Here is a 26,683-nt window from a genome sequence, read left to right on the forward strand (position 1 = left end):
TATTAGTAAGTCCAAATTATGTCCTGGAGCTGGAAACCATAATACCACATAAATGCACCAAGTTACTCTGGGTGTTGCACTAATAATAGAATTTACCTGGGGGGGGCAGGACTAGGCAAAGTCATTTAGGGAATTCGTCTCTTCCTTTTTTGTACCATTATCCTACTCCCATACACTTTTCATTCCCTCCCCCCTCCAAAACAATACACATAAACAGGCAAATTCTGGAAGGAACAGTATGAGAGGAGATGCTGCTGCATTCAGTATTACTAAAATTCAAGAGCTGATGTTGCAGTTTCAAGACTCATTTTTCACACAAAATGTAGATGCAATGAACAAGAGACAGCTAGAATTTGCCCAGCTTGATAAACGTTAGAAAGAGCATTTAATAAATTAAGCTATAATCTAGATACAAGGCGCAAATACCGTTCCTGTAAGGAAAACTAACAACTCTCTTGACAGGCTGCAAAAGGAAGGAAACAAGAGAACGGTGTTAGCTGCCAACGTAGTGCAAGCTAAGACAGTACTCCAGAAGACAGTAAAGAAAGCAAACTCTTAAATGAGCAGATAGAGCTGACTGCTAACACATCAGCACCAAAACATTTTTCCTGGAGAATGAGAGCACTTAGGAGTTAAAAACCTTTACGAAACAAAGGATCAATAGGGAACGCATGGGAGAGGGGAAGAAATTATGAAACCAAAACACATGATTAAGAAGCATATGAGTTTATGTAGAACCCTGCCACACAATACTTTGAGAGCAATTCAAAGTGACTGCATGAAGAAAATGGAATTGATACAATTTTTGTTTTAAAAAAAGCAATGCATGTCAATTGAAGCACATAATCTGAACAGTTTTATTGTAGGAACACTCATCGTGCACACTCAAAGAATGAACAAAAACATGGAAGGTGGAAGAGGTACCATCAGAAGCCTGCAAGGACTAGTAATTATTTTCATAATGTTGAATCCTGTCTAGCCAGGACACCATTAGGAGTTAAATATTCTCAGTTACCCATGTTGGTGGGTTTTTAAGAGGTAGAGGTTTAGGAAAAAACTCTTAAGTGATTGGGGGGGTGGGGGGAAGGAAAAAAAGCACAGCAATCTATTACTACAAAAGGCTCCAAAAATTGGGGGAAAACAGTAATACTAAAAGCAGTCTAAGAACAACAGAAAGCAGATTATGATGTGGCAGCACACAAACTAATGTTCTAGAGCAGGACGAATTCCTCTGCATTTCTAAAAGTGTAGCTGGAATACTGTAATAATAATGACAACCACCAGTGAAAAAACACAACAGGAGGACAGATCAGAGAATTTCAAGAGATTACAAAAAAAAATCTGTAATTTAGGTGAGAAGATTTGCAAGCCATGGAAGAATATCAAGAAATTGGCTATTTTTTCTCAGGTCATTATTAAAGTGAAGCCATTAGCTCAAGTAGATTTAGTTATTAAGAAGTCCACATGTCAGGTTAACTATGAAAAGTTATCCACGGTATTCTCATAAAATGCACACTGTTCAAATATGTAATGAGTTCATTTAAGAGCAGACTTTTAAGAAGTATGTACTAGATTTGAGGAAGACACTTCTAGCACAAGATACTTATATTTAAGTTTAGCCCTTAAGCGATTACATGGAATTGTTACAAGTCAACAGTAAGTGGTTTATAAAATGTAATTTTATTTAATGTTACTTTGCTGTTACAGAGGGCATAACATTTTCACAAGGCTTTTTTGGGACTACAATCAATGATTAGCAACACACAATAGTGGTCCAAACTCTCTAAATAACAATCACTGGACAAACTTGACACCTTCTCACATGTGCACAAACCTGCATGGAAAAGTACTAAATTTTATACTTGGACATGTGAACTTCAATTGGTTTTCCCATTCCAGTGTATTAAGAAATGACATGCACTTTAGTCTGCCAAAAAGCACTGCCTGTACTCCGGCAGTAACATGCTGCTTCTAATACATAGTAAAGTGAATACCAGAACTACAAAGGCAGGAGTGTAAGTGAACTTTTATTGGGAAGGGATATCAACTTAAACAGCAGCAACTGAAGATTATGAGAAGCCCCCGTTTTCGAACACGCAAGCTTCTGTATTACATGATACAGGAAGCAACTCAATTTGTCATTTTTCAAACTAGAAATGCTCAACTTGATCTGGCCCAATACTTCCATATTCCTACTGAAAAGAATACACAGTAGCATGTGAAAGCCAATTATGGAAAGGAAACCCTGCAGAATAAGAAGGGAATGTGGAGAATTAAAAGCTATGTGGAACACTCTTTAGTTGCAATTAACTACATTTTCATATCTTACTGTAATACAAAACACAGTCAACTGGCAAGAACTGGTTCAGATTTGTTTTTAAATACCAGATACACTTTAGTCCGCTACATAAGTGTTTGGAAGTTACTTATGTTTATATGAAATGAAGCTATTAATACTTTTCTACAGCAGTAACCGCACACCAGGAAGGCCAGGACAAACACAAATCAAGGAATGGAGTTTTCCCAAAGCTGCAGTGTGAAAAGACTATAAATTGATTTCCATACACATGGATGGGTTTTCTTTGCTATAGGAAATCCAAGTGGAGCTATAAGGAATGGAGACGTGTAAAAAGGTTTCTTGAGAAGGAAAGGGAGAATGACGCCCCACGTGCAGTTTAGTTTTCTGCACCTTCTGCAGCATCACATTCTTCTCCTGCACTGTCTGATGTCCATAACTAGAAAGAAGAGAAAAAGTGTCAGCTTTGAGAAGCACAGCTTTACTTTCAAAAAAGGACAGCTATTGACTGTAGCAATGATAATGAATTAGACTTAAGGATGTCTATAAAGTACCAGTGCACTGGAGCTGTACAACCCTGTCTTCCAGTACTTGCTCGAAGAGAAGTAATTGGAAATAGTTCCCCGTGTGCAAGGCACAACTAGCTATGCACCTCAGGTATTAGAGGCAGAGCAGACAGTGTTCTAAACAGGTCCAGAGTTTTGTGCCTAATAGCTAGCTATGTCATCGATTCTAGATCATTCAACAAGTCTGAATGGTAGCTTCATGAGTAACATCAATTTCAAAAGCAGCGTTCTGAATCCTGAAAGTGATGATTACCATTTCAGTTATTGAAGCTAAGTATTTTATAGTGCCAATAAAAGACATTTCTACTGAAGGAGTATTGCAAAATAATAAATGTTGCCATAATTTTAAATGCAGTGACTATCCAGAGAGAATATTACCTAAAAAATTGCATTGGTTACATATTTTAATAGAACCTAGTGGTTCTGTTAGGCACTTTTTAATAAAAGATCTATCATTATAATACATACTCAAGCATCAACTGATTTTATTCTTAACACATTGAAATTCTGGATCTTTTCTTTTAAATGAAAATCAGGAAAATGAATAAAGTAAGCTGCACTGGATGTACAACAGGAAAGACATTTTGTTTCTGAGGTAGTCATCAAAAAGGTTGATTAAGAATGCCTGACAGATCACAGACTACTATTTTTTGACTCCTTGTCCTATCTTGTATGTTAAGTTAGCTGAATGCACCTTCTCCCCCTCCACTGAAAAGGCCAGCAAACAATGAAGAATGTGAGCTACCCAAGCTGTTACTCTAGATTATGCAGCATGAAGTTGCTGACATCAACTTACACTACATTCAAACTAAGTTATGAAAAGGTATAGCAGGGTAAATAGCCCGCATCAGCGCTGTGTTTTGTGCTAGAGTGAAATAAGGGTTTTGTTTCATCACAAATTCAGTCTAACTAAGCAAATACATGGTTACAGAAGCAGATAGCACATAAAACGGCAACTTACTGTTAGGTTGTCTCTAAGCAACTGCATGATGAGAGTACTGTCTTTGTATGAGTCTTCATTCAGTGTATCAAGTTCTGCAATAGCCTCATCAAATGCCTAGAATAATTAAACCATCTTTAGTCCTCCTACTAACTGATCATTAAACAACCAGAAGCTAAATCTATCAGTAAAGGTAGCTTAAAAAAAAGCACCATTAGAAGTTAATGACCTGAATTGCTCTATTTGAAACAGAAGCACAATAAAGGCATAATAAAAGCTTGCTATGTTGCTGAAAATTTAAGTCACATTGTAAATACAGCCTGCTTGTACACCTTCAATCCCACTAACAATATGAGCTTGGAAGCTAGATACATTAAATAGGATTGTTTCCTGCATAAACTCTAGGAAATAATACTTTATATTATTGTAAGCATAAACTCTCTTTCACTGTTCCTGCAGGCATACAGAAGAAAAAAAAAAAAGTAACTTACTGTCTTTGCCAGTGTGCAGGCAAGCTCAGGATTGTTGAGAATCTCATAATAAAATACAGAGAAGTTAAGAGCTAGACCCAAGCGAATTGGATGTGTTGGCTGCATCTCCTTCTTGCTGATATCAAATGCCTCCTGATAAGCTCCCTGTGAGTTTTCTATTGTTTCTGTTAAAAGAATGAGAAACATTAAGTGGAGTTTTTTGGGGGTTTTTTGTTTTGATTTTTTTTTGTTTTGTTTTTTAAGATATGACTATTTAAAGTACTCCATTACTAGGAGACAGAACAGTCCTCTATTTAAGCCTGCTCTTAGCAGAACACTGCACTTACTTTTATCAAAGTAATAATTTTAAACACATTTTAAGTACAGCTGCCACACTGACAAAACACAGGGAGCAAATTAAGCTACTACAGAGCAAAGGTATTCAAGAGACAGATAAACACACAGAAGTTAGTAAATACAAACATCCAAGATGACTATATTACCTCAATGGCCTTTGATACTTTGGATTAAAAAAAATAAATATTGTGCATTACTTTTTCTGCATAACTCCTTCTTCATTCCTTACACAGGATGGACATGCTCCTGTGAGCCAGGTGTGCAGAGTACAGAAGGCTACTGTCTTTATAGCCCTACTAACTACTTGAAAAAGTTTGGAAGGCATGTACTGCATGTTTCTGAAAAACCTGAAACTCTGCCTCCAAAAACTAGGTGTAGACAGGTCAAGATAAAAAAAAACACGGTCGTACCCAAAATAACTGGGAGAAATACCACAGAGAAAAGAGGTTACCAGGCCAGAGTGAGTACTTTAAGAGCACTACATATAGTCTGTTCCAGATTCTCTTCCAATAGACAACCAAAGGGCCAACAGCCAGCCTAAACATGCCTGCAGAATGGAAGGAGACAGCAGGAAAAGGAAGGCCATTGTCAGAGCTCAAAATACAGCTCTCTGAGAGCTAATACCATAATTGCTCTAGAAAGTGCTGGAAAAAAAAGAGTTTGGTATGCAAAATCTGTTAAGTATTCAAAAGAGTCACAACAAAGACTTGGGTTTTTCAGTATTCACACTGTAATGAGTGCTAATGGACTATTAATTTGTTGAGAACAGGTGAAAAAAGGCAAAAAACCTAGCAAATGCAGGAAATAAATTAGCTTATTAAGTACATAAAATATATTTGAAGCTGAGAAAATAAACAGATGCTTAGAGGTGGAACATCAGAAAAGCTTCAAGAAAAAATCCTAGAAGTTTGCGAGAAGTCAAGCACAAAATGTATGCACGGTGAGACACAAACTGTAACTTCCCAGCAAAACACCAAGATCTGCTAATAAGGTTATCAATCAGTCCCTCTTCTACAGTAAGCTCCCATATCAGCATGCATATCACTTCAAATGCAGTCTTTTTAGCCAAAAATAAGCTGGTATTTCTCTGCTCAGACAAGCCCACAGATTTATAACTGTTGCTCGAGACAAAATATAAATCAGATTATCTTTGTGAAAGCCAAAGACAAGCTGTCTCTGTGACATTTGGACCTATTGTCATTCGAATCAGGCAAAAGGCTAAGAATTTCTGAATGCTACTCATTAATCCAAAGACTTTTATTCCATTTTGTATATTTTAATCTTTCAACTTAAATGCTCTTACAATACAAGGAGACTAACAAAGTCTTTATTTAAGTGACAATCAGCTCAGTCCTCCCACTTTGCAATTCAATTGGTTTAACCTAGCCAACACTGTCAGACACCTACCATGCCCAACACAAAGGGACAGTCACTTCAGCGCTCTGCCTGCTCCAACAGTCCATCTCCTTTCTGTGTCACGGCATCACTCCAGGATTAATTTTAGCTTGTTATGTAGAAATGTATCACTAGCTTATGCCATACCAAGAGTTTTTAACATCACAACAGTATCTGGGGACCTTGCAAGACAGTTCTAATACTGAATTCAATACAGCCTCTGAATAGAGTTAAAATCCTCCCCAGAAGAGCTTCCTGAAGTACTTACAACCACCTATGCACATGTTCTAACTTCTAGGAATGTTCTACATTCTCAGGATGCCCAGTATCAAGTGACAGTACCAGCTGTGAAGTTTTCCAGGCCTTTTCTGCTGGATCCAAAAAGGCCAACTAAAATTACAGGGACAGTATTATCCCCATGAACATCAACCATTTCAGAGTGCAGTTTACACTTCTTTGGATAGCGTACTGACCTAGTAATTTTGTTGCTTCTTTATAAACTTAGGTGACTACAATGAAGTCTGCTTCACACTGAAATGGTTAAAACTTCTAGATCAACAGGACTCCATCATGGAGTAAAAAATGTTGCAGAGATCTGTTTACTCTTACTAAAATAAAGTTGGTGAGCAAAGAAATACAAACAAACAACATTAAATATGTTAGCAGACCTTCACCTAAATTGTTTTCTAGAAGCTCTGAGTAAGCATTATGGAACAACTATCCAGAAATTTAGGGTAAGAGACAGGAACACCAGCTAAAATTCCCATGGCTCAAAACTGAAGTTCATTAGCTATTAAAGACCCGAAGACCACAAGGTACTTACGTTTTCTGTCGTCACCACAGGCAACCTCAGCAAGGTATCGGAAATAGTCTCCCTTCATCTTCAGGTAGAATACCTTGCTCTCTGGATTAGTTGCATTAGCTATTAAATATTTGTCCAACAGCTCCTGAAATAGCAAAAAGAGACATTGACGTATTACATACATTGTTGCAACTAAGTTCCATCTCTTTTTCTTCTCTCCAGAAAGTTTGGATGGACTCAAATGTTTGCTACAAGGAAAAAAGGAGTTTTAAGGGCATTTTAGATAGATGCACACTTCTTTAAACAAACTGTGTAAAGGCACAAAGCTAGAGACTACATTAGGATGATCAGTCAGCTGTCCAATCAGGCTGCAGAAAAAGCAACAAGGTTTACTGGCATATAGTTTCAGGACCAAGTTTAGTTTCAGGACATGCACTTCTCATTTCAAAAACATTGCTGCAAATGAGTAAGCTTTTACTGGAAAAATGAAACACTACGCAGAAAGTTTCAAAGCTATGTATAAATAAGAACTTATTTCCACTTCACAAGAAAAAGAAAAACTGCTATTTTTTGTATAAATTGCATTCGTTAGACTTGTGATAAGGAATCTCCAGCCCACCTACCGGACAGAGCCAAGGATTCGAACCCGTCTAGTTGATAGCCAGCCTCACCAAACCGTACCAGCTCTCTGCAAGGCTGTAAAGTAACACCCGCTCCAGCGCAGCAGGGAAGCATTCTTCCTGTCTGCCCTGCCGCTCCTGGGAACTGGAAGACCTATGCAGTGCTCTCCAGCACACCCTGAGCGGCTGCTAACATCGCTCCCCTTGCTCACAGCTCTCCTACCTGATAACCAGAGGGACAGAGAAAGGTTTACAAGCCTCCAGGCAAGAGGACATAAGTGTCTCTCCAAGGCTGCAAGGCCTCCTAGCCCTTCCAAGATAGGGGTGAAGGCAAAGGAGAGGTACAGGATTTTCCCCTAGCGAAGGGGGTACTTCAGAGAACTGACAAGGAGGAGAGCAGCTTCTGGCTGACCTCCTTGTCCCTGAGCCCTGGTGATTTTACGCAACTCATAACCACAACGAACCCATGTTCTCTGGAGTTGAGAAAAGATGCGAATAAGCTCCAATAGACTCAAGGAAACCCCGCAATACTCAGAGCAACTTTACACTAAGAATTTAAGTGATAAAGATCTGCATTCAGTTACTTGGAAAATAAACAGGTCATAAAAGCAGCAGAAAGCTTCCACCAAGCTTGCAAACGGTGGCTAGTTGAGCAAGATTTCTGTTACAGGAACACGTATCCACATTCATGAAGCAGCTACAACGAAAATGTTTAAGGAACTGTAAGCTTTCAGGGCAAAACCCCTTAGCATTTTAATTAGCAACTGTAGCACTATAAACAAAACAAGCTAATTTTAGACACAAACCTACTCTCTATGCATACCACCATACCATTATTACTTCCTTTAATAATCAACAGTAGCAGAGCAATCCAGCTGAAAGCATTTGCTTATTCCAAGTCCATTTGAGGTGTTGGCAATTATTTTAAACCAACACTTGTAGTAGGGTACTTCCAGTTGGGTGAAAAAAGCATTTTTGCGTCCACACAGTGTACTTACCAAGGATGTAATATTGCATATAGCTCCACAGACAACCTCCCTTCAGAGATCCCCATACCAGGGCATCAAGAAACAGTAAAGAGTTACAAGCACTCTTATTACCACCCTAGAGAAAACAGCAGGAGGGTAAGATGATACCAAGCCTGACATACCCTTCCTCTTACTAAATCAGAAACAGACATTTTTAGGACTTTCTGTAAGTGGGGAATTTGTATTACGGTTTAACACAGTGAAGCATGCAAGGGCTTGAGCAAGCATATTGAATGGTACACCTCACAGGTGTTACGGAAAAAGCAGCAAAACCTTAGGTATGTTTCAAAACAAGAGTTAAGACATACTAGGCAGATGGGTAATTCAACACGATATTAATACTGTTATTTTGTGTGAGTCATTCCCATATTAGAAAGAGTTGTTCCCACACTACAGGTTTCTGCAATGAGAAAAACTTCACATTTTGGCTCAATGTTTTCCTGATGCTTTTCTCCTACGACAGATGTCAGCACCAGCCATAAAAGCACAACACTACACAAAACAGTTTCAAAGTCTCAGAGACGACAATGCAGTAACCTCAAGTTTAACACAGAAGTTTGATTTTACAAGAAACTGCCCAAAATGATGAAAGCTGACACGTAGTACACCTACGTTTAGAAAGGTTCCTTAAATCAGTCACAATCAAAGAGTAACTACCAGCCACTAAAGGCCATCCTAAGGTTAGGACTGCATTAAGCAGCAGAGATGTGATTTATCTATGTGCTCAGATTAGATGTGAAAAACTATGCCACAGTCTAAGGAGCACTGACCAGACAACCAAGAAAGATAATGCTGTATGGGATTTTCAACATTTAAATATTTGACAAAACCGTATCTTTTATTTTTTCTTTTAAATGCTGAAATAAAACTTTTCAAGATGTTACAACTACATCAACAAGGGAACAAACAGGCATTTTTCTTTTATGCCTTCCAAAACATAAAGATTTACTGTAAACTTCACACACAAAAAATGTTACTGATCTTATTACAAAGTTCTGTCTTTGGAGGTACCTCTAGCATTAGAGTATCGTAACTGATGTGGCTTGGTTATGACTTAAAAATACTAGCACCCTGGAATCTAGTATACACCAAATAAGGTTTACAGGAGAGTTTAGCGTGTCTAATTTAAGCTGAGCCTCAAACCTACATTTCTAGAGCATTAATGCCCAATTCTTTTTTTTTCAGATGGGGTAGGCCACATACTTCTTCCAGGAGCACAAAAGGATTTTGCCATGGCCCCAGCCCTACCGCAAGCACATAGCACTGCAGCCTGTGTGTCAGTGCATCCTGGAAGTGCTGCCTCCACTATGCAGGTTTGAAAACCAGGGGTTCTGTGCAGATTTCTGAGAAACTTCGAGAAAAAAGTGGATGCTGGGAGTGAACTGCAGCTTTTCAGACAGCACAGAGTGGGTTACATGCACTGCTTTATTTCCTAGGCACTCCTCAGTTGGAGGAGCTGAGTTGTCCAGTCAGCAGCTCCCACTCCCAGTTCATCTCTAGGGCCTCCTAATCCTGACCACAGCACATGGTAAGGGAGAGATCTGCACCTCTGTCAGCTTGGGTGGAACATCCTCGTTCTGAATTACGTATCCGGTTTTGGTTTTTTAATAGCCTTAAATGGAACAAAATCTCGTTTATGAATCATGTAGGATAGAACCAAATACAAACAGACTTTGAGTAAAGCTAATTATTTATCTATCCAGACATTATCTTTCAAATCAATAATGTATTTGATACACTTAGTGAGCCATTCATCTCAGGACATCATCATCATTTCTTGGAAGGTGTTTTACCCTCCAACTAACAGACAAAATGTTGGCAGGGCAGTGAGAACAGACAGCACAATAAGCTAAATGATTTACTTTATACTGTTGTGAGTCAGTAATAGCCAGGAAAACTCAAGATTTCCTACATCTGTTCTCTATCTTTCCCCATTCGGGCTTTTCTACCTTTCCATCAGACAGCAATCAGCCAGGAATCCTCATTTTAAACCTCAGTTGATAGTAAGTAAAATGAACACAGGCACCCTGAGCAATGAAGCAGACCCTCAGCCAACCTCAAAATTTATTATGATAAATTTTAACTAAAGAGAGACAGGCACTGCCACAGGTATGATTCTGTGATGCAGTCGGCCAATACAGTAGACTGCCATCCATGTTCACATACAGCAAATATGCCCATCCCTTTTTTTTTGGTCAGAAAAAGTTATGTATCAAAATACAGTTGCCACCATCATTAAGAACTGCAACTGTTTTTATCATCTTCTAAACCAAGACCTGAATAACCAGCAATTACATGCTCTGTAACGTCAAACATGCCTCAGACGCTGCCATGAAAAGCCACATGACGTTCGACATCCTGGCCTGCCCTGTTGGTGAGTGACTCTCAGAACCATGAGCAGTACGAAGACGCAGGCATCAAAACTGTCCTCGAGCCAGACTCTTCATGTCCTGGTGCCGTTGCATTAGAATAGGTTTGCACCGTGACAGTTTGTGGTTGGTATCTGCTACTTCCTCCACACTCGTACATTATTCTCGAGTGGCGCGCTGGTCCTCCTGTAGCATGACAGGATTTCCCACCCCACTTCTCATTAGTGTTGCTCATCCATCTCAATTTATTTCTGCCTTCACAGTGTGCTAACAGTCTTGCTGTCCTAATAGCATCACATTCTCATATATGATATTCTTTTCCCCTCCTACAGAAGGCAGGCCTATTTATTTATCTATTAAAGAGATGCCAGCAACAACGGGCTACCAGTCCCTGGAACAGATCTGCAGCTGCCTGAAGGAGCCATAGGGAGCAGGCTAGGAGCCTGGCAGCAATCTAGTTCTTCCCCTTTAAAGGTGAAATTTATTTTTTTTTTTATTTTTCTCTCCATTGGCAGACATTCCTTTACATGCCAAGAGAAACTTACATTTCAATTGCCTTTTTAGATGCTTCTCCAGTTCTACTTTTGTGTTTTGCCAACTGAGTAACTGCCCTTTCTTAGTCTCTTTTCCCCTCTGCTTAAGCAGGAACAAGGGTTGGACATGTGGTTGTAGTATCAGACCACTACAATTAACTTGAGCCAGAAATATTAAGTTTAATTCATCTGCTCTCATCACTTCCCCATTATTCCAGCTTTATGAAAAGCAAGCCCTGAAGGAATATACCAGCCATATCTTTACTTGAAGTGCTCGATACAGACAAAGCAGCTCCCTGAAGACACAGCTCCTTCATAATTATTTGTTGTGTATGCATCCAGCCAGCCTCTCCTTACATACACCACACACATCCACTGCAATTCATGTACCAGTCCCCCTCCACATATGCTTTCTGTTACCTGTTTTCAAGACAACCCTTTCTTTTAAAAGCTGACATCAAAACAGAAAGTCCCACCAACCTCCCCCTATCTAAGTCTATTTTAAAAGGCAAACCTGACTGAGACAAAGTTCAACCACAGTGTATACTAAATACTTTCTGTACAATTTGACTATGTGGTAGGTTCAAGTGGCAGAAAAATACCACCACTATCTGATCTGTGCTGTTCTCTCTTCCCACATATTCATCAGCAAAGATGAATTAAAAAAAAAGATAATCTTGAATACCAAATTGACCTTTGAGCTGCCTTCAGCATTTGCGCCATTCAGAATTAGACTTCAATAAGAAAAGCAAATACGTAAGTCTCCGCATATATTCCAATACCATTAGCTAATAGATATAGTCTTCACACTTACCTGTTCAATACCAGAGGATGAACATGAACCAGTTCAGCTCCAGAGATTATCTACTGATCACAAGTAGTTTAAGGTCAATTTTCAAAGCAAGCTAAAGATAACATGTGCCTAGGTACCAACAGAAGTTCTCAACGTGGTAAACTGAAGTAACTCAAAATATTTACCATGCCACCATCACTCAGATGCCAACACCTAAGACATGTTTGGGTCACATCACCAGCACCAAAGTTATTTAATGTTATGCTATTAAAAAACTGATCTACATTGCCATTTGCATTTCTCACCAACTTAGTACAGTATATTGTTACTTTTGCTCCGCCAGAAGGAAAAAAGTCAATGTAAAAGCAACCATCATAAGCAGCAATGCTCTCCAAAAGTTTGCCCCATAAATATGAACTGGTTAAGCTGCTGCATGATCTTTAGCAAGGAGGAGTGTGCCAATGTTCAAAATTGCTGGCAGAGAGTTTTGTGAATAAAGTCTATATAAAGTTTGATTTTCAAGTCCAACTGTTTCAGCAATATTCTTGAGCCTAAGGCCCATATATCTTCAAGTTGTTTAAAACATCTTATTCCAACACTGTCTTCATCTTTTGGGCATATAACTTTAAATGTTATTCTTTAAAAGCAAACATCGTAACAGTTTGTGGGAAGTAATTTATATTTGCAGGTTTTAGTAATTTAAGGCAAAGTCCTCTGCTGGGCTTTGACTCATATGACATGAAAAGCATCTAGAGAAAAGAAAAAACGGTAGTATTACTCTTTGCTGATACAAGAACAAGCTAATCAGCATCAATGCATGTAATATATATAAAAAAATTATATTTCCATCATGGGGCAAGGAGGCAAAGTTCAATGATATGAAAAAAAAGAGAGACCAGCTTGAACTTCAAATAAACTGCTCAGAAGCTCTCTGCTGTCCATGTGCTCATCAGACCTGCCAGCAGAGGAGGTGCTACCACTCCACAGGGTACTGGTTTTCACAGGTCTCGCAGAGGCTAGATTGAGTTTTATTGCTGTTTCCTAGGTGTTCCTTCCTCTCCTAAGCTGTCACTGAGTGTTCCCTACTTTGGGCTTTTAAGTGCTTGTGGTTTTTTTCTTTGTTGTTAAAGAGTATTGAAGCTAGCCATCAGAACAGATGTTACACGGGTGACAGCAAGTAACTGATTACTTAACACTGTACTTGCCTATAACAGCACACACTCATTGGCCAAACCTCACAGAACCAAATGATCACATGCAAGTGAAGAAACTGTTTCACAATAGACCTATTTTGAGACAAGGTTCCTTAAAAATAATGCACGTGCACACAGTGCATGTCAACACCACTTTTTTTAGCAAGTTAACTCACCACCCTGAACGTGGATTCAACGTCACAGTCCCATCTAAAAGATGGGCAGCTTGCATCCAACAGGCACGCTGTGCAGAGTGTATGACACTACATAAATTCAGCCAGGGCTGCAGTGTGCAAAATACTTGGAAAAATTCTTCAGTCACAAGTATTTCTGAAGATCCATCCAGCTCCAATATGAGAAAAACCATCTACAAGCAACATACAGGGAAATGGTTTCCACCCTAACTGCAGTCAAAAAGTACAGCTAAGAAGTTGGTGAGGCAGCTCAGGCCAATACATTCCCTTAATGTAACTGTTAAACACGAATTTAAACACATTAAATGTTCCAAAGTGTTTGACAGCACAGACTATTGGTGTAGGCTCAGACCTTTCAATAAGGCTTCTACTCACAAATGACTGCCTGTTTTAATCGTCTAGTAAATTGGTATTAAGACTTCGACTATTTCAAGTATAATCAGTCATTCCAAAGTCCACAGTATGACTCACAGCAACCTAGGTGTGTTTTAACATTCAGTAGTTGTTTTCTTGACAGGAAAGGGAGAGTCCCCTGCTGCAACAGTAAGATCACTTTACTTTCAAAAGTGTAATTCAGCAGAAGTAAGTTCTTCATCCTTCTGGATTCAAGCTCCATGCATCAACCCCTTTTGGGAGAACATTAAATAGTTTTCATGCAGACCTCTTAAGACCATTAGTATTTCAGTTTATATATTGAGGAAAATACGTGTACGCCTTTCCAGTAATGGCATGGCCTTAAGATGACCTGACAAAGCACTGTCAAAAGCAGAGACAAACGTACCTGGCATGGAAACAGAGAGGGTGACCTAATTCGTCTTTTCCATTTGGTTCTGAGTCTTTGTCTACATAGTTTTAAAAACTGGCAGTCAATGTTTAGGATTGGCCCTGAATGAAGTATCTGGAATCTCACTTAACAGATGCATTGGAAGCCTGAGCTGCAGCACATCTGCCCACACTATTCCCACCTGGGGTTGAGATTAATTTCATCTAGAATTTACATTCACTGCTTACATTCCTCCTAAAACAAGAAGTTAGAAAGTTCTGTGGTCCCCAAGGAACTACGTAAGTTAGCAACTAGAATTGTGTGGAAATGCAAGTTCTCCTTTCTATAGATTTTCATCAGACAAAACCAACAATCCAGTGAAAGTCAAAGAAGGATTCAAGTTTTTATAGAAGAGGCTGAAGTTTTCCAGTTTCCCCCTGCCAAATTTAGAAGTAAGTCTTCAAAAAAAAAATGTCATCCCCCTTTTCAATAATTTTAAATTTTTGCTGAAGTAATGGCCATACAACACAGCCATAAGCTTTCAGGAAAATTTTCTTCGTATCAGATTTATCTCAAATTCATTCTAACACTCTTCCACGATTGCATTTTCCATATTTCTAATTCCTCAAAACACTTCAAATGTTATTTTCCCCTTAATAAACACGCATTACTGACATCAAATTCTTCCCATCAAAATCCTGACTACTTAGAAGTTTCTTCCAGCATCCTCCACTTCTCATCTTCCATAATGACAGAATCAAACAATAAAGTCTAAATTTGCATTTAAAAATATTTCTATGCTCTGCAGCTACAGAAGCCCTGAAGGTGCGATTAAATGACTGAGATATATCTAGACTAACCATACTCAAAATGAACAACAGCGTGCAGGAGTTATGTGGGTTTAAGGTACGTTGCCCTTGTGCAGATAACTGATTTTTAAAGCCAGCCTTTCATAACAAACTCTGGAGGGCCTAAAAGTTTTACTTCCTTCAGTTCTGCTCTCTGTTTGGGAGCCCTAGATCAGAGGCTTGCGATCACTGAAATCCAGAAAGATAACAAAACAGATGCACTTTCTTCCCATCACTTAGTGCAGCTGGAAGAGCCTTTTGCATTGTCCAACTTCACCTTGAAGGAAGCCCAGCAAGGTATTATTATCATGCAGTGTATTAGGAACGTGCCAGTAATTTGTTATTCCCCAAATGAGACAACCTACAACAATGAAGTCTAACCTTTAAGTCACAAAAACTAGAAGCCAACATTTCAGATAACCTTCTTATAACAACTTCTCACAGCAAGTGAACCTTGACTTTCTTGCTAAGGCCCTGCTACCTACTTCCATTTAAAACAATTTCTGCTTACAAGAATTTTGCAAAATGTATTCAACTTCAGAACAGAACTTCCTGAAGAAGTTTTATCCAGGAAATAAGAGGCTGTCAGTCTGATAAGAGCATATGTAGTGTATTTAGAAAATTTATTATCATAGCAAATGCAGTTTTCTGTTTCCAGAGCCTGACATGACTCCTATATCCAACTACTTCAGTGGATGGATCGTATGAATTAAAGGACAGAATAAAGATTGCTAGAGCAAGGAATAAACCTTTATCAATGTTAGAAACTGGTAAATCAAACCCTTGATTCCTTTAACAAATTAAGAGAAAGGCACAAGCAAAAAACACAGCTAATTCAGGATTTTCTAGTTCATAGGTCTTTTTATCTGATGTTTGGGTGGGTGCACAGAACCACAGGATGTGAAACTCAGCACTTAAATGATTTTTACTGCCTCCTATCTTTAAGTGCCCAGTTCACATGAACTGTTACTCAGATGTACAGAGTGCATTAGCAAATTACAAGCTTACAAGTTAGCTGTATGCTCAGCTAGAGCATTCTCATGTTGTTCCGGCATCCTGGGAAGCAGAAAGGATGAGGAGGAACCTGTAAATATCAGGCCAATGAACTCAGTAGAGCTATCTGGAGTAAGTGCCACAAATGCAGCATTCAAGAACAGTTACTTACCTTACCTAGTTAGTCTGTGATAAAATTAGCTTCAAGTTTATGGTCAAGTACAAAAGCACTTAAACACAAGCAGCAAGTAACATCTAGAGGCACTAGGCCCATCATTCTCAAAGACCAAGAGCATAAAACTAAAAAAAGGATAAGCACACACCTTCACCTACCAAACTCACAAAGAAAGTATATCCATGCATTTTTACCAGCCCTCCCCCCACCATTTTCCTCACTACCTTTCTCTGAAAAATCAGGCATCCCCCATTACCGAAAACAGAATACCAAGCTTCTGCACCCATACAGAAATTGGTACAATCTGCTGCTTTGATAATGTGCTAAACAACCCCAATTTGTGCCATCATAAAGAAATCTCGAGTGTGTTTTTTCCTCATCAAGTTCTATCTCTGAGATATATAGCCTTCTATATTTTACTTCAAAAAGGCATCTATCATATTAGTATCTAAGGTAGTAGAAATCCCTGCAAGACAACTGTCTAGTAAGTAAGCATAAAAGTCATTTACAAAACCTGTTCAAAGGTTCACTGCATTAGCAAGAAAACAGAATTCGTGTCTTTGTTGTCCAGTTCTACCTAGTGAGCACATCCTACTTTCTCATGTCCACCAAACCAGTAAATGTCCTCCAGGAAATTTAATAATTCTAGATGTACAAGTGGACTGAGGTATAGTATAGACAAAGCTTTAATAGCCTTGACTACAACCAGGCTAGTTAATCTATATCTTAACCTCATTAAAAGATGGATTTGACACTGGATATAGGATGAGGCTTTGGCTGCCCCATTCTCAACAGCTGATCATCTTCATCAGTATTACTATCTCCTATTTTCAATTACTCCACATCCTGCTTCTCACAGGATGTTAACATTCAGGACAGGCCTTTCAGAGCTGTTAGGAGCTATGACTTTGCAGAAGTGCAGTTCTCTGGTGGTCATTTCTTCAACTTTTAATAACAGACAAGGCATTGATCTTCAGGTTTTTCTACTTTCAACAGCCATAAGTTAACCCCATTCTCAGCTTTACCTCAAGATGTAGATATCCATGGAAATCAAATCAGTGATCTAAACTCACCCCAGTAGCTTCTGAAAAAGGAAATGACACCACATACACAAATAACATAATGGCGCAAGTTTTCAGAACCTCAGAGAGAATGCCTTGCTGCCATTTATCTTGTATCCTTCACTAGCTTGCTTGTACGTTTTAGAAATTCAGTATCCAGTTGCAGGGGGAGGGGGCAGCAAGCAATGACTGCATGGGATGGAGGCCTCAGCTACCATCAGAATTCCTTGAACTATTTTTAGTTGGGCTTTAACAGTTTTCAGCCACTTCAAGAACCTCAGTGCATTCTAGGCTTTGTTTCTGCAAGTGTCAGTCCTTTCTTAGAAACAGATTCAGTTTTCCTTGCACAAAAGTGTAGTACTCCAGCAGCAGATTATAATGAAAAGGCAAAAACTGACATAAGAGAAGGTACAACAATTAATAAGTCAAGTTCAGATCACAAACTTAAATTTAAGTTTCAAGCATATTACACTAGAAAAGATTCACGCATTAAGTTCCACAATTCTTATCACAAATCTGTTGACATTTGCTAGAAGTTGTGCTAAGAACACACAGGAGAATCAACTCTCTCCCCACATATTATCTTTCATCAAAAAGACAACTGTTATTCCAAATTAAAACATTAATTAAAACATTCACTCCACAATTCTGGATTTGCCAAGAAGTAATGTTTCCAACCTAAGGTCTGGCTTTGAGTCATGAAGTAGCTAGTCCTTTTAGTTAGTTACTTAAAAAGGATGAGTCAATAGCATTTGCTTGAATTTACAAAAGGTAAAAAAAGTAATACTTGAAACACTGTCCCAACCACTATCGGGACAAGTAATTCAAGTCCAAGAGTAGTATTAACTTAAGTGATTAGTATGCCCAACCTTCAGAATAAAACAGCATCCTACTTAGTTCCCAGTGTCAAAAGACTGTAATCCTTTTATGCAGATGCTAGTTTCACCCCTAACACACTATGTATTTCTGTATAAACTCTGGCCATTCACTGAAAATAGGAAAGCAGAGAAAAAAGGATTCACAAGACATGAAACTCTAGTAAACTGTTGATATAGCAGCATCAAGCTGATACTTACTGAATCTGCTAAATTTCTGGATGTATAATAAAAAAAAATAAATCAAAGTTTCACTTTTCTGTAGGCCAAAGGTAACAGTAGGGAAAAAACAGGGCTATGGTCAAAGCTCATTCATCATCTGATATCAGATATTTTAGCTGACACGAGGAATCTATTTGCTGCTGCGAGAAAATACCATCTTATTTTCAATGAAACTATGAACTTGTGCTGTTGAAAAAAGCTGCTTTGAACATTACCTTCTAGTATGGGGATTTTTGTTTTGTTTATTTTCAAGTGATTAACTTTAGAACTAGATCTACAAAATGGATACAAATCAGAAGCAGACACAGATTTCTACCCTTGTTTTTATTAGCATTTATTGTTTCTTAATTATGCAAAGCAGAAGTAGTAACATCGCAACCTTGGAGGAGGAGGAAGGAAGGAAGGAAAGGGCAGTTGGCCAAAGCAACACACTAATACATGCTTTCAACAATTAACACTGCAATCTCACTGATGATCAAACATTTACAAGCATCCTCTCAACCTTAAGACAGCAAAAATTGAAATAAGATACACTTTACAGCTCAAGACTATTTCACTGCAGGCAATGCCACAGGGTACAGAAAAGAATCAATAGCACAAGTAATGTTACTGTTGGTCCATTTTTAAAAGTTCACGATGCCCTTGCTCATTTCTAGAAAAACTGGCCCACATGGGCCTGACACAGTGCAACGTAAAACTGTTTACAGAGGACATGGCAAAAATAGATGTTTGGAAACAACTGAAAAGCCTCATATATGTAACTTTTCTATGCAAAAACTTAAAAGCATATTAAAATAAACTTTTAAGTTTCAGCTAGAGACATGAAGAGCAAGTAACCATCAAGAAACGGTTGCTTCCAAGCCCTAATGATTATAGCCACTGTATCTTCATTAAATTTTAAACTGCGGGCACGTAGTTATCAAATCTCATCTCTATTGCTCTATGAAGAGCTCCAACATCAGGACCTAGAAACAGAACATATGCAGAGCGCTACCAAATACACATAGAAAAACCAAGTTGCAGGTGGAGAGTGAACTGCTTCCAGGCAGGGGCTGGTGTCCTTCCTTTACACTAGTTCTCTCTAAAGAACAAAGGAGCTTGGATGCAACACAAGTTATCACTATGCAAAGGGACTGAGGCTCTCAGAAAACTCAGCAGTTTGATCTGCTGCCCCAGAGAAGTGCCAACTCAAAAGTTACCTTTTTTGAAAATCTGATGTCACTGAACAGCAGGGTGTATATACAATAAAGCATTAGTCTTATACTGTACATTCCATCTCCAAAGTTTCACATGGTATTTCACTAATTACGTGAAAGTTGCTGCTGCACCCATCCCCTCTACATTATCTAGTACCCCGTCTTGAAATCACTCAAGAGAATATAAAGAAACATGAACTTTGTGTTCAGAGAGTATATGAAACAACATAGTTCAACTTTACCTTGAAAAAAGTTAAGTTGCCAACCTGTTTCTCTATTCAATGACAGGAGAGTTTCAAGAACAGTTTCAACTATGATTCATAAGGGATGATTCAACATTAATTCTCTATGTTACCAAAGAATTAGTCAATCAATACAGGGACTTCAACAAAACCTCCTAGCGTACCTTTCAAATAAAACATTTATTCAAGTTGTTTGACAAAGTCATACCATTTCTTCATTAAAGAGGTACCTGAAAGACCAGTCATAAAATTAACAGTTAAAAGGGGTTCAGATCACATTCAAATCACATCTACTCCTACTTGCAAGACAGGCAGTTAAAGAAATGTTTTCACTGCTTGGCATGAGATGGAATATCCTACCGTGACCACTGATGGTGGTTGTACATTAATAAATGAAAGTAAAACTTTTACTAATTATGTATCTATATATAGATATCTCAACATAATTTTGGATGATCGTATTCTAGTGGTGATTAAATTTAAAGTTCCTTATCAAACCATGCCCTAAACCAATGCCTCACCTAATTGGCTTGAGGCATTCTTTACAGGGAAAAAAGTAATTACAGATTCAGTGTTGCTGCCTTTTTATCAAAAATTAGCAGTATTTTGTAATACTAGCAAAAGTATTTATAAACGAAGGTTTCTACAACAGCACATATACTTCATTTTGAAAAGCTGTGCCATACCAGTAATAAAAAAAGCCTTTTGAAAAAACTGTTAGTAGTATGACTAACAGCAGTCACACTCCACCCAACACATCCACCCTTGCTAAATCCAAATACTCCAGAAGACAAGCAACCTTTCCATACTACTTGCCAGCAGTTGTTTCAGTTTAGCTGCCTTCCTAGAATTAAAATAGTGTATCTGAGATTCAACTTAAGAGATCTAAAAAAGCTACAAGCAGTTACGATAGAATTAGTAAAGAAGAAATTACCATTCAAAGAAGGAAAAGTCAAAACCACTTTGTGGCTTAGCTTTAGGAAACTCATCCTTTGTAGTGCCTGCACATTGCGAGTTCCAACCTCTTGGATGCTGACTCATGGATCATAGGAGTGGTAGATGGAGGAGGAAAGGGAGAGAAGCAGAACAGAACGTAACTGCACATGGCCCTTAAAGGAAGAGTAAAAATCGGAAGGCTTGCAGTAGATAGCTGATACCTCCTCCTACCAAGGGAAGGCACATCTTTGCCAGCAGAGCAGAAGAGGAAAAGCATGCACAGCTGTAGGTTTCGGTCTTCACTACTTCCTGCTGCCTTCCAGGTGAGAAGGGGAGAGTTGCCAACCAGGCCACGGCTGAGAACAGAGAAAGACTAGAATGCAGGGAAAAATTCGGCTAGCACAGGAAGAGCTCGCTTTCCCTACATCAGAGGTTTGTGTTAGCACGGCTACCAGACTACCTGCTGTCCACCATTTAATGCAACTGGAATAATTTCAGTATAGACACTATGTGAAATGGCTCGCTACCTTTATCGTTCGGAGACATTCAATCTCCCTATGGAAGCACAAGCTCATTGTCAAGATGGCACAGCAACCAGTATGAGGTTTTATGCATAACCTTCTCTTAGGAACTGGATTTGGTAGAAGAACAGAGGGAGATTAAGAAGTCTGAAGAGTGAACTTTATTCTGAGGTCCCAAGAAGTTAGTTCTGAAGTGGGCCATTGAGTAGAGGAAATCAAGAGGAGTGACAACAGCTCAAATGCTGGCACCCTGTCACACAGTTTCTAGTGAAACTCTTGCCACAGGAAACAACAATCAGTGCCCTACACAAGTCACATCATTTTCACAAAGGTGAAAGTTTTAAAACTCAACTACTCCTGTAATTTAGAAACAGCTCCTTTGGAAGACATGGACTCTTAAACGTGCTAAGGGATTAACTCAACTGATTCATTAGGCTAACAAATTTCCAACTGATTTTCAGGCAAAGGTAAGTCATTTTGACTGATTTAGGAAAAAAAAAACCCTAGGTGGCAGCATGCATGGAAGCATATAGCTATTTTCAGCACAATCCAAAGAAGTACTCCCTTGTACGTGAGCCAGAACACTTAATCAAAAAGCAAATTCAGTTACTTCCAAACGAGTCAGCTTTAGATTCAGGTCTCCTAAACCAATCCAGGATATATTTACCTCAAAAATTGTTTATTTCCTTATAGACTTGCTTCTTCCTGTTATCATGTTAGCAGTACTAGACACCAAAAAAAAAAAATTAACTAAGAGGAGCAAACAAACCACTGAAGATTATCTGCCACACAATTACTGTTGGGTTACACACATGCAGCTTCCTGCAGCCACGACTCCCTGGTCATGTAGAATAGGGTCCAGCAGCCTCCACACTGCTGACACACGTCTCTTCAGTTCCCACTACAGTGCAGTAGAGTTTCACTCTCGATAGCATCTGGAATTCTGCTGCTTGTAGAGAAATGTATTCCTGGGCTTTGATGCATGCTTGGTGTGTCATGCCAGTCTTCACACCTTAGTTTTACATTATTCTGTAATTACTGCAAATTCGTCTTAAAGATTCCCCTGAGAAGTCAGCTTGAATCTGACAAAGCCAATTTCTACATGTCTTTATTTCCTACCTTCAATAGCGATGTCTTACTTCATGAAATCATATTTTATATTAAAAAAATCCTCAAAATGTCTCTTAAAGACCCTTTGAGTGTATTTTTCTTCACGAGAAATAAGCTAAATGCACACCCAGGTACTTTAAATGCTTTTAACAGGTTAATAGCTCTGATCTGAAGAAATAAAGGGGTTTTCTCGTTTTATTTTCAGCTTGTCTTCTAAACAGATAAACTTCCTAACCACAGCACAAACAGGCACGAGGCTAAATTCTCTGCATCTCTGCAATTACCTAGTGCAATACTGCATATGGATCACTCCATCCAAAAACATACTCCAAATACACACTCCATTTTGAGTGTGTATCTCAAATATTTCTACACATATGTGGCCCATGGCATTGTGCAGATGATCTTCCTCTTCACAGTAACCCATGTAATGGTTGCAGAAGTTATGGCACTGACTTCCTCGACCGCAGACTTTGCATGATACTCCCCAGTGACATTCCCAGTCTTATTCCCCAGTACAGCAGCACACAGGAATACTATAGTTATTACTCTTAAAAAAAAAAAAAGGGAGAAAAAAAAGAGTATCCCCACTCACCAGCACAGTGGTGCAGATGGACCTGAGCTCAGACTCCACCTTCTCCCGATAGTCCTTGATAAGCTGCATCTTCTTGTCACTGGTGTCTGTCTTCTGCTCAATGCTAGAGATGACCCTCCAGGCAGAGCGCCGGCCCCCCACTACGTTCTTGTAGGCCACTGAGAGCAGGTTGCGCTCCTCATTGGACAGCTCGGCACCTTGCTCAGTTACTGCCTTCATGCAGGTGGCCATATCATCGTAGCGCTCAGCTTGCTCAGCCAGCTTGGCTTTCTGGATCAACTCGGTCTTATCCATGGTGGCTGGCAGTTGGGCAAGAGCAGTATATTAGCAAAAGCAGGAGAAGCTGGGGACGTCACACTATCAACACGAGAATGCACCTCAAAACCTGCCAGAAAGAAGACAGTAACCATGACGCTGGGATAAAACACTACAGAACACGATCTTATGCCACCCTTTGCAACCCACCAAAAAATGAGGATCACAGCGAGCCTCGCCTCTCTTTCCCCACCTCCAGGTGCTTCTCACGGAGAGACAGACTGCAGCATCCTGCCCTTCCACGCAGGCCTAAGGGGAGAAGCACTCATCTCAAGGGTCCTCCCCTAGGGAAACCACGGCCTAGAAACCCAACTGGGGAAGGCATGCTCAGCGCTAGCCAAGGGACAGCAGCCTGAAGACCAAGTGCTGGAAATAGCTATTTTTCCATGAGCGCGAACTTCTTGTCCTCACCCTGCTTTTCTTCCTTGTCTTATGTGAACATACGGATATGCTGCCTAACAGGGACCTGGAGAAGGATGCCTCGTTACCACCAAGCCTGGGGGGGCCTTGCCCAAAGCCCTTCCCCCCTGTGCCACAAGCCCTGCAGGTGAAAGCCGAAGAAAAGCGGATGCCAAAGCCGGGACAAGTGGGGAAAAAAAAAAAAAAAAGAATAAAAGGAGCGAGACGAGCTCGTCCCTGGGGAGGCAAGGAAGGGGTTAAAACCCAACGGGCTGGCAGAGCGGGCCCCGGATCCGCCGCCCTCGGGCACCCGCGCCCCGCGGGGCGAGCAAGGCCAGGGCAGCTCCGAGCGGCCGGGGCGGGGCGGCCCGGGAGCCAGGCCGGCGGCCCAGGCTGCTTCGCCTCCTGGCGGCGGGGCGCGACGGGACGCGGGCCTCCCCGCCTCCCCCCGGCGGCCGCGGCGGGAGTGGCCGCAGCTCCGGCCCCGGGACGGCGGCCCCCGGCGCGGCGGGGGGCGCGGCGGCCCCCCACGGCCGGCGGGGGAGCGCGGTGGCACGGCAGTGGGTGGGGTCTCGGCCCCGACGAGGGCGGGGGCCAGGGGCGGCCGCGTCCCCAGGGACGGCGCGGGGGCGGCGGGGACGGAGGGCGGCCGGCGCTGCCCCCGCGGCGGCAGGGCGGAAAGAGGAAGCCGGCGGCCCCGCCGGGTGCGAAATGGCGGCGCTGGCTGGCTGCGCCTCCCGCTCCCCGGGGCCGCCGAGCGCTCCACGCCGCGATCACAAAATGGAGGACGCGGCGGCGGCGGCAGGCAGCGGCGGAGCGGGGCCCGCCCCAGCCGCCGGGACGCGGCACCGCGCTCACCTGAGTCCGCTGCGCTAGGCCGGGCCGCGGGCGCCACCCGATCGGCTGCCTCGCTCGGGGCTGTGGCGGAGAGAAAGAGCCGCTCCCGTCTCCGGCGAGAGCCAGCGCTAAAGGGCGTTGGCACAGGCAAGCCTACCCGCTGCTCAGCCCGCGCCCACGCGGCCAATCGCAGCCGGGCCTGGGAGCCCGGCTCCGCCCCTCCGCGCCCCGACAGCCAATCCGAGCAGAGCGCGCCGCCGCGGGGGCGAGCGCAGGCAGGGCACAAGCTCGGTTGGCCCGTGGGCTGCGGCTGGGGCCACGGGGTTTCCTCCAATTAGATCCAGGGTGAGATGACGTCACTGTCGCCATGGTGATGCTGCTACAACCCCCCCCCCTCCCCTCCCCCGCCGTCCCCCCCCTCCCCCCCCTTCCCCGGCAGCCGGGGCCCGGCCGCGGCACGGGACAGTGCGGGGGCGCGCCGGGGCGGCGGCGGTGGCGGGGCGGGAGCTCCCGGGTGGGAGGCGCCGGCCGAGGCGGTGCCCGCACCGGCGGCGGGGTGCGGAGGGGGGGTGCGGGTGAGGCGGGGCAGCCTCGCCGCGCACCCCGGCGGCCTTTCGCCCCCCGAAAGGGCAGCGGCCGGTGTTCCGCCTGCGGGTGGCCGCGCCCTCGGCCCGCCTCTCCCCTCAGCCGCCGGCGGGCGGGAGCTTCCGCAGGAGCGGGGCGGCGAGCCTGGCCCGGCCCGGCTGCCCCTGAGGTGGCTCGGGCGGGGCGGGGCGGGGCGGGTATGTCCGGCGACGGCCGTTGGACTCTTCCGGAGCGGCAGTGCTGGGACAAAGTCCGCTTTCCCGCGGCCGGGGAGGAGAGGGGCTCGGCGCGGCCTGTCGGCCCTCCCTGCCTGTGGCCCGGCCCGGGGTGGAGGCGGCAGGAATTTCACAGAGACTCCGCTCCTGACACCTTTTTTTTTCCCAACGACAGGTTCTGAAAAGCCATTTTCAAGTGAGGGTGGCTGCGCGCTCCCCTGGGACCGGGGCAACAGGAAGGTGTTCCTGAAGAGTTCGTATTCCAGAGGCCCCGCGCAGGGGGAGGCAAGCATTTCACATAAGCAACAATCAATATATTTACTCTTTTTCCCCCTCTTGATTTCACCTTAATTTTCAAGAGGTCAGAGATGGACACAGACTGGAATTCCGGGTCTGTGCTAAGACATACGAATAATAAAACATATCCATCCGTGACTGGGTAAGCATGAGGCACTTATGTATGTCCAAAACGCTGGCTGAGTGGATGCATGATTTTGTCTGCACTCACGCTGCCTGAGTCTCAGAGGATGTAGTAAGGACACAGTGGCTTTGTGCTGTTTGTCCCAGCATTCAGCATACAAAATCCACACGTGGATCAAATGTATCTGGTCTGTCAGGGCTCAGGCTAGTTTGGGTTCGCCGATGTCTGTGCAGTACCGAGTCTCTGTGTGAAGTGATGAGATTTCTCACCTTTGGTTTCAGCATCACCAAATATAGTCATGCTGAGGAACTTTATCATCCAGATGGGATGATGAATTCCGTGAATCAACCCCAGGATGTTATTGTCTCAACTTGTAAAGCTCTTGATCTGTGTTTGGACTGGGACTGGGATTATGTACGTGGAAATTGGATCTATGCTGTTAACAAGCCACTCTGTCATTTGAGTTTGGGAAGCACTTATTCCATTGTAAAAAAAAAACCTATTGATGACACCTTTTTCAAAGTTAATGAAACTTTTTCAGAAAGCATTATGGGAATGTATTACTCTACCCCAGAAATGGGGGGTACATGCTACAGTTTTAGGTTGCCTTTTAAATCTTCCTTGTTAGTAGGATACTCTCATTTTTACCAAAGTCCCTAATGATTATCCTCATTTACATGAGGTAAAGACCAAAATTCACCAATTGTACAACAAAACCTTTTTTGATTAACATCATGTCTCCATCAGAGATAAAACTAACGATTCCACCTATACGGCACGGATGAGGGGGTTTTATTTGAGGAAGGACAGCTGGCCTA

The 26,683-nt window shown here is 41.8% G+C and overlaps 1 protein-coding gene across 1 annotated transcript; it reads right to left on the reverse strand.

The window, feature by feature from the left end:
* Positions 1–1,661: 1,661 nt before the first annotated feature.
* On the reverse strand, positions 1,662–24,776 carry YWHAQ (tyrosine 3-monooxygenase/tryptophan 5-monooxygenase activation protein theta). The gene is made up of 6 exons (XM_059828783.1): positions 24,666–24,776; positions 23,094–23,478; positions 6,848–6,971; positions 4,294–4,457; positions 3,824–3,919; positions 1,662–2,735 (listed from the first exon to the last, which is right to left on the reverse strand). The coding sequence occupies exons 2-6, from the start codon at positions 23,385–23,387 to the stop codon at positions 2,676–2,678; spliced, it is 738 nt and encodes a 245-aa protein (XP_059684766.1). The 5' UTR covers positions 23,388–23,478; positions 24,666–24,776; the 3' UTR covers positions 1,662–2,675.
* Positions 24,777–26,683: the final 1,907 nt, after the last annotated feature.

Source organism: Gavia stellata, chromosome 2, assembly GCF_030936135.1.
Source record: "Gavia stellata isolate bGavSte3 chromosome 2, bGavSte3.hap2, whole genome shotgun sequence".
NCBI lineage: Eukaryota > Metazoa > Chordata > Aves > Gaviiformes > Gaviidae > Gavia > Gavia stellata.

Coding starts and splice junctions, on each gene's coding strand:
- YWHAQ (XM_059828783.1), bottom strand. CDS start 23,387: ATGGATAAGACCGAGTTGATCCAGAAAGCCAAGCTGGCTGAGCAAGCT. Junction 6,972..23,093: donor CCATCTGCACCACTGTGCTG/GTGAGTGGGGAT, acceptor TTGCTATTTCAG/GAGCTGTTGGACAAATATTT. Junction 2,736..3,823: donor TGCTTAGAGACAACCTAACA/GTAAGTTGCCGT, acceptor TCTTCTTTCTAG/TTATGGACATCAGACAGTGC.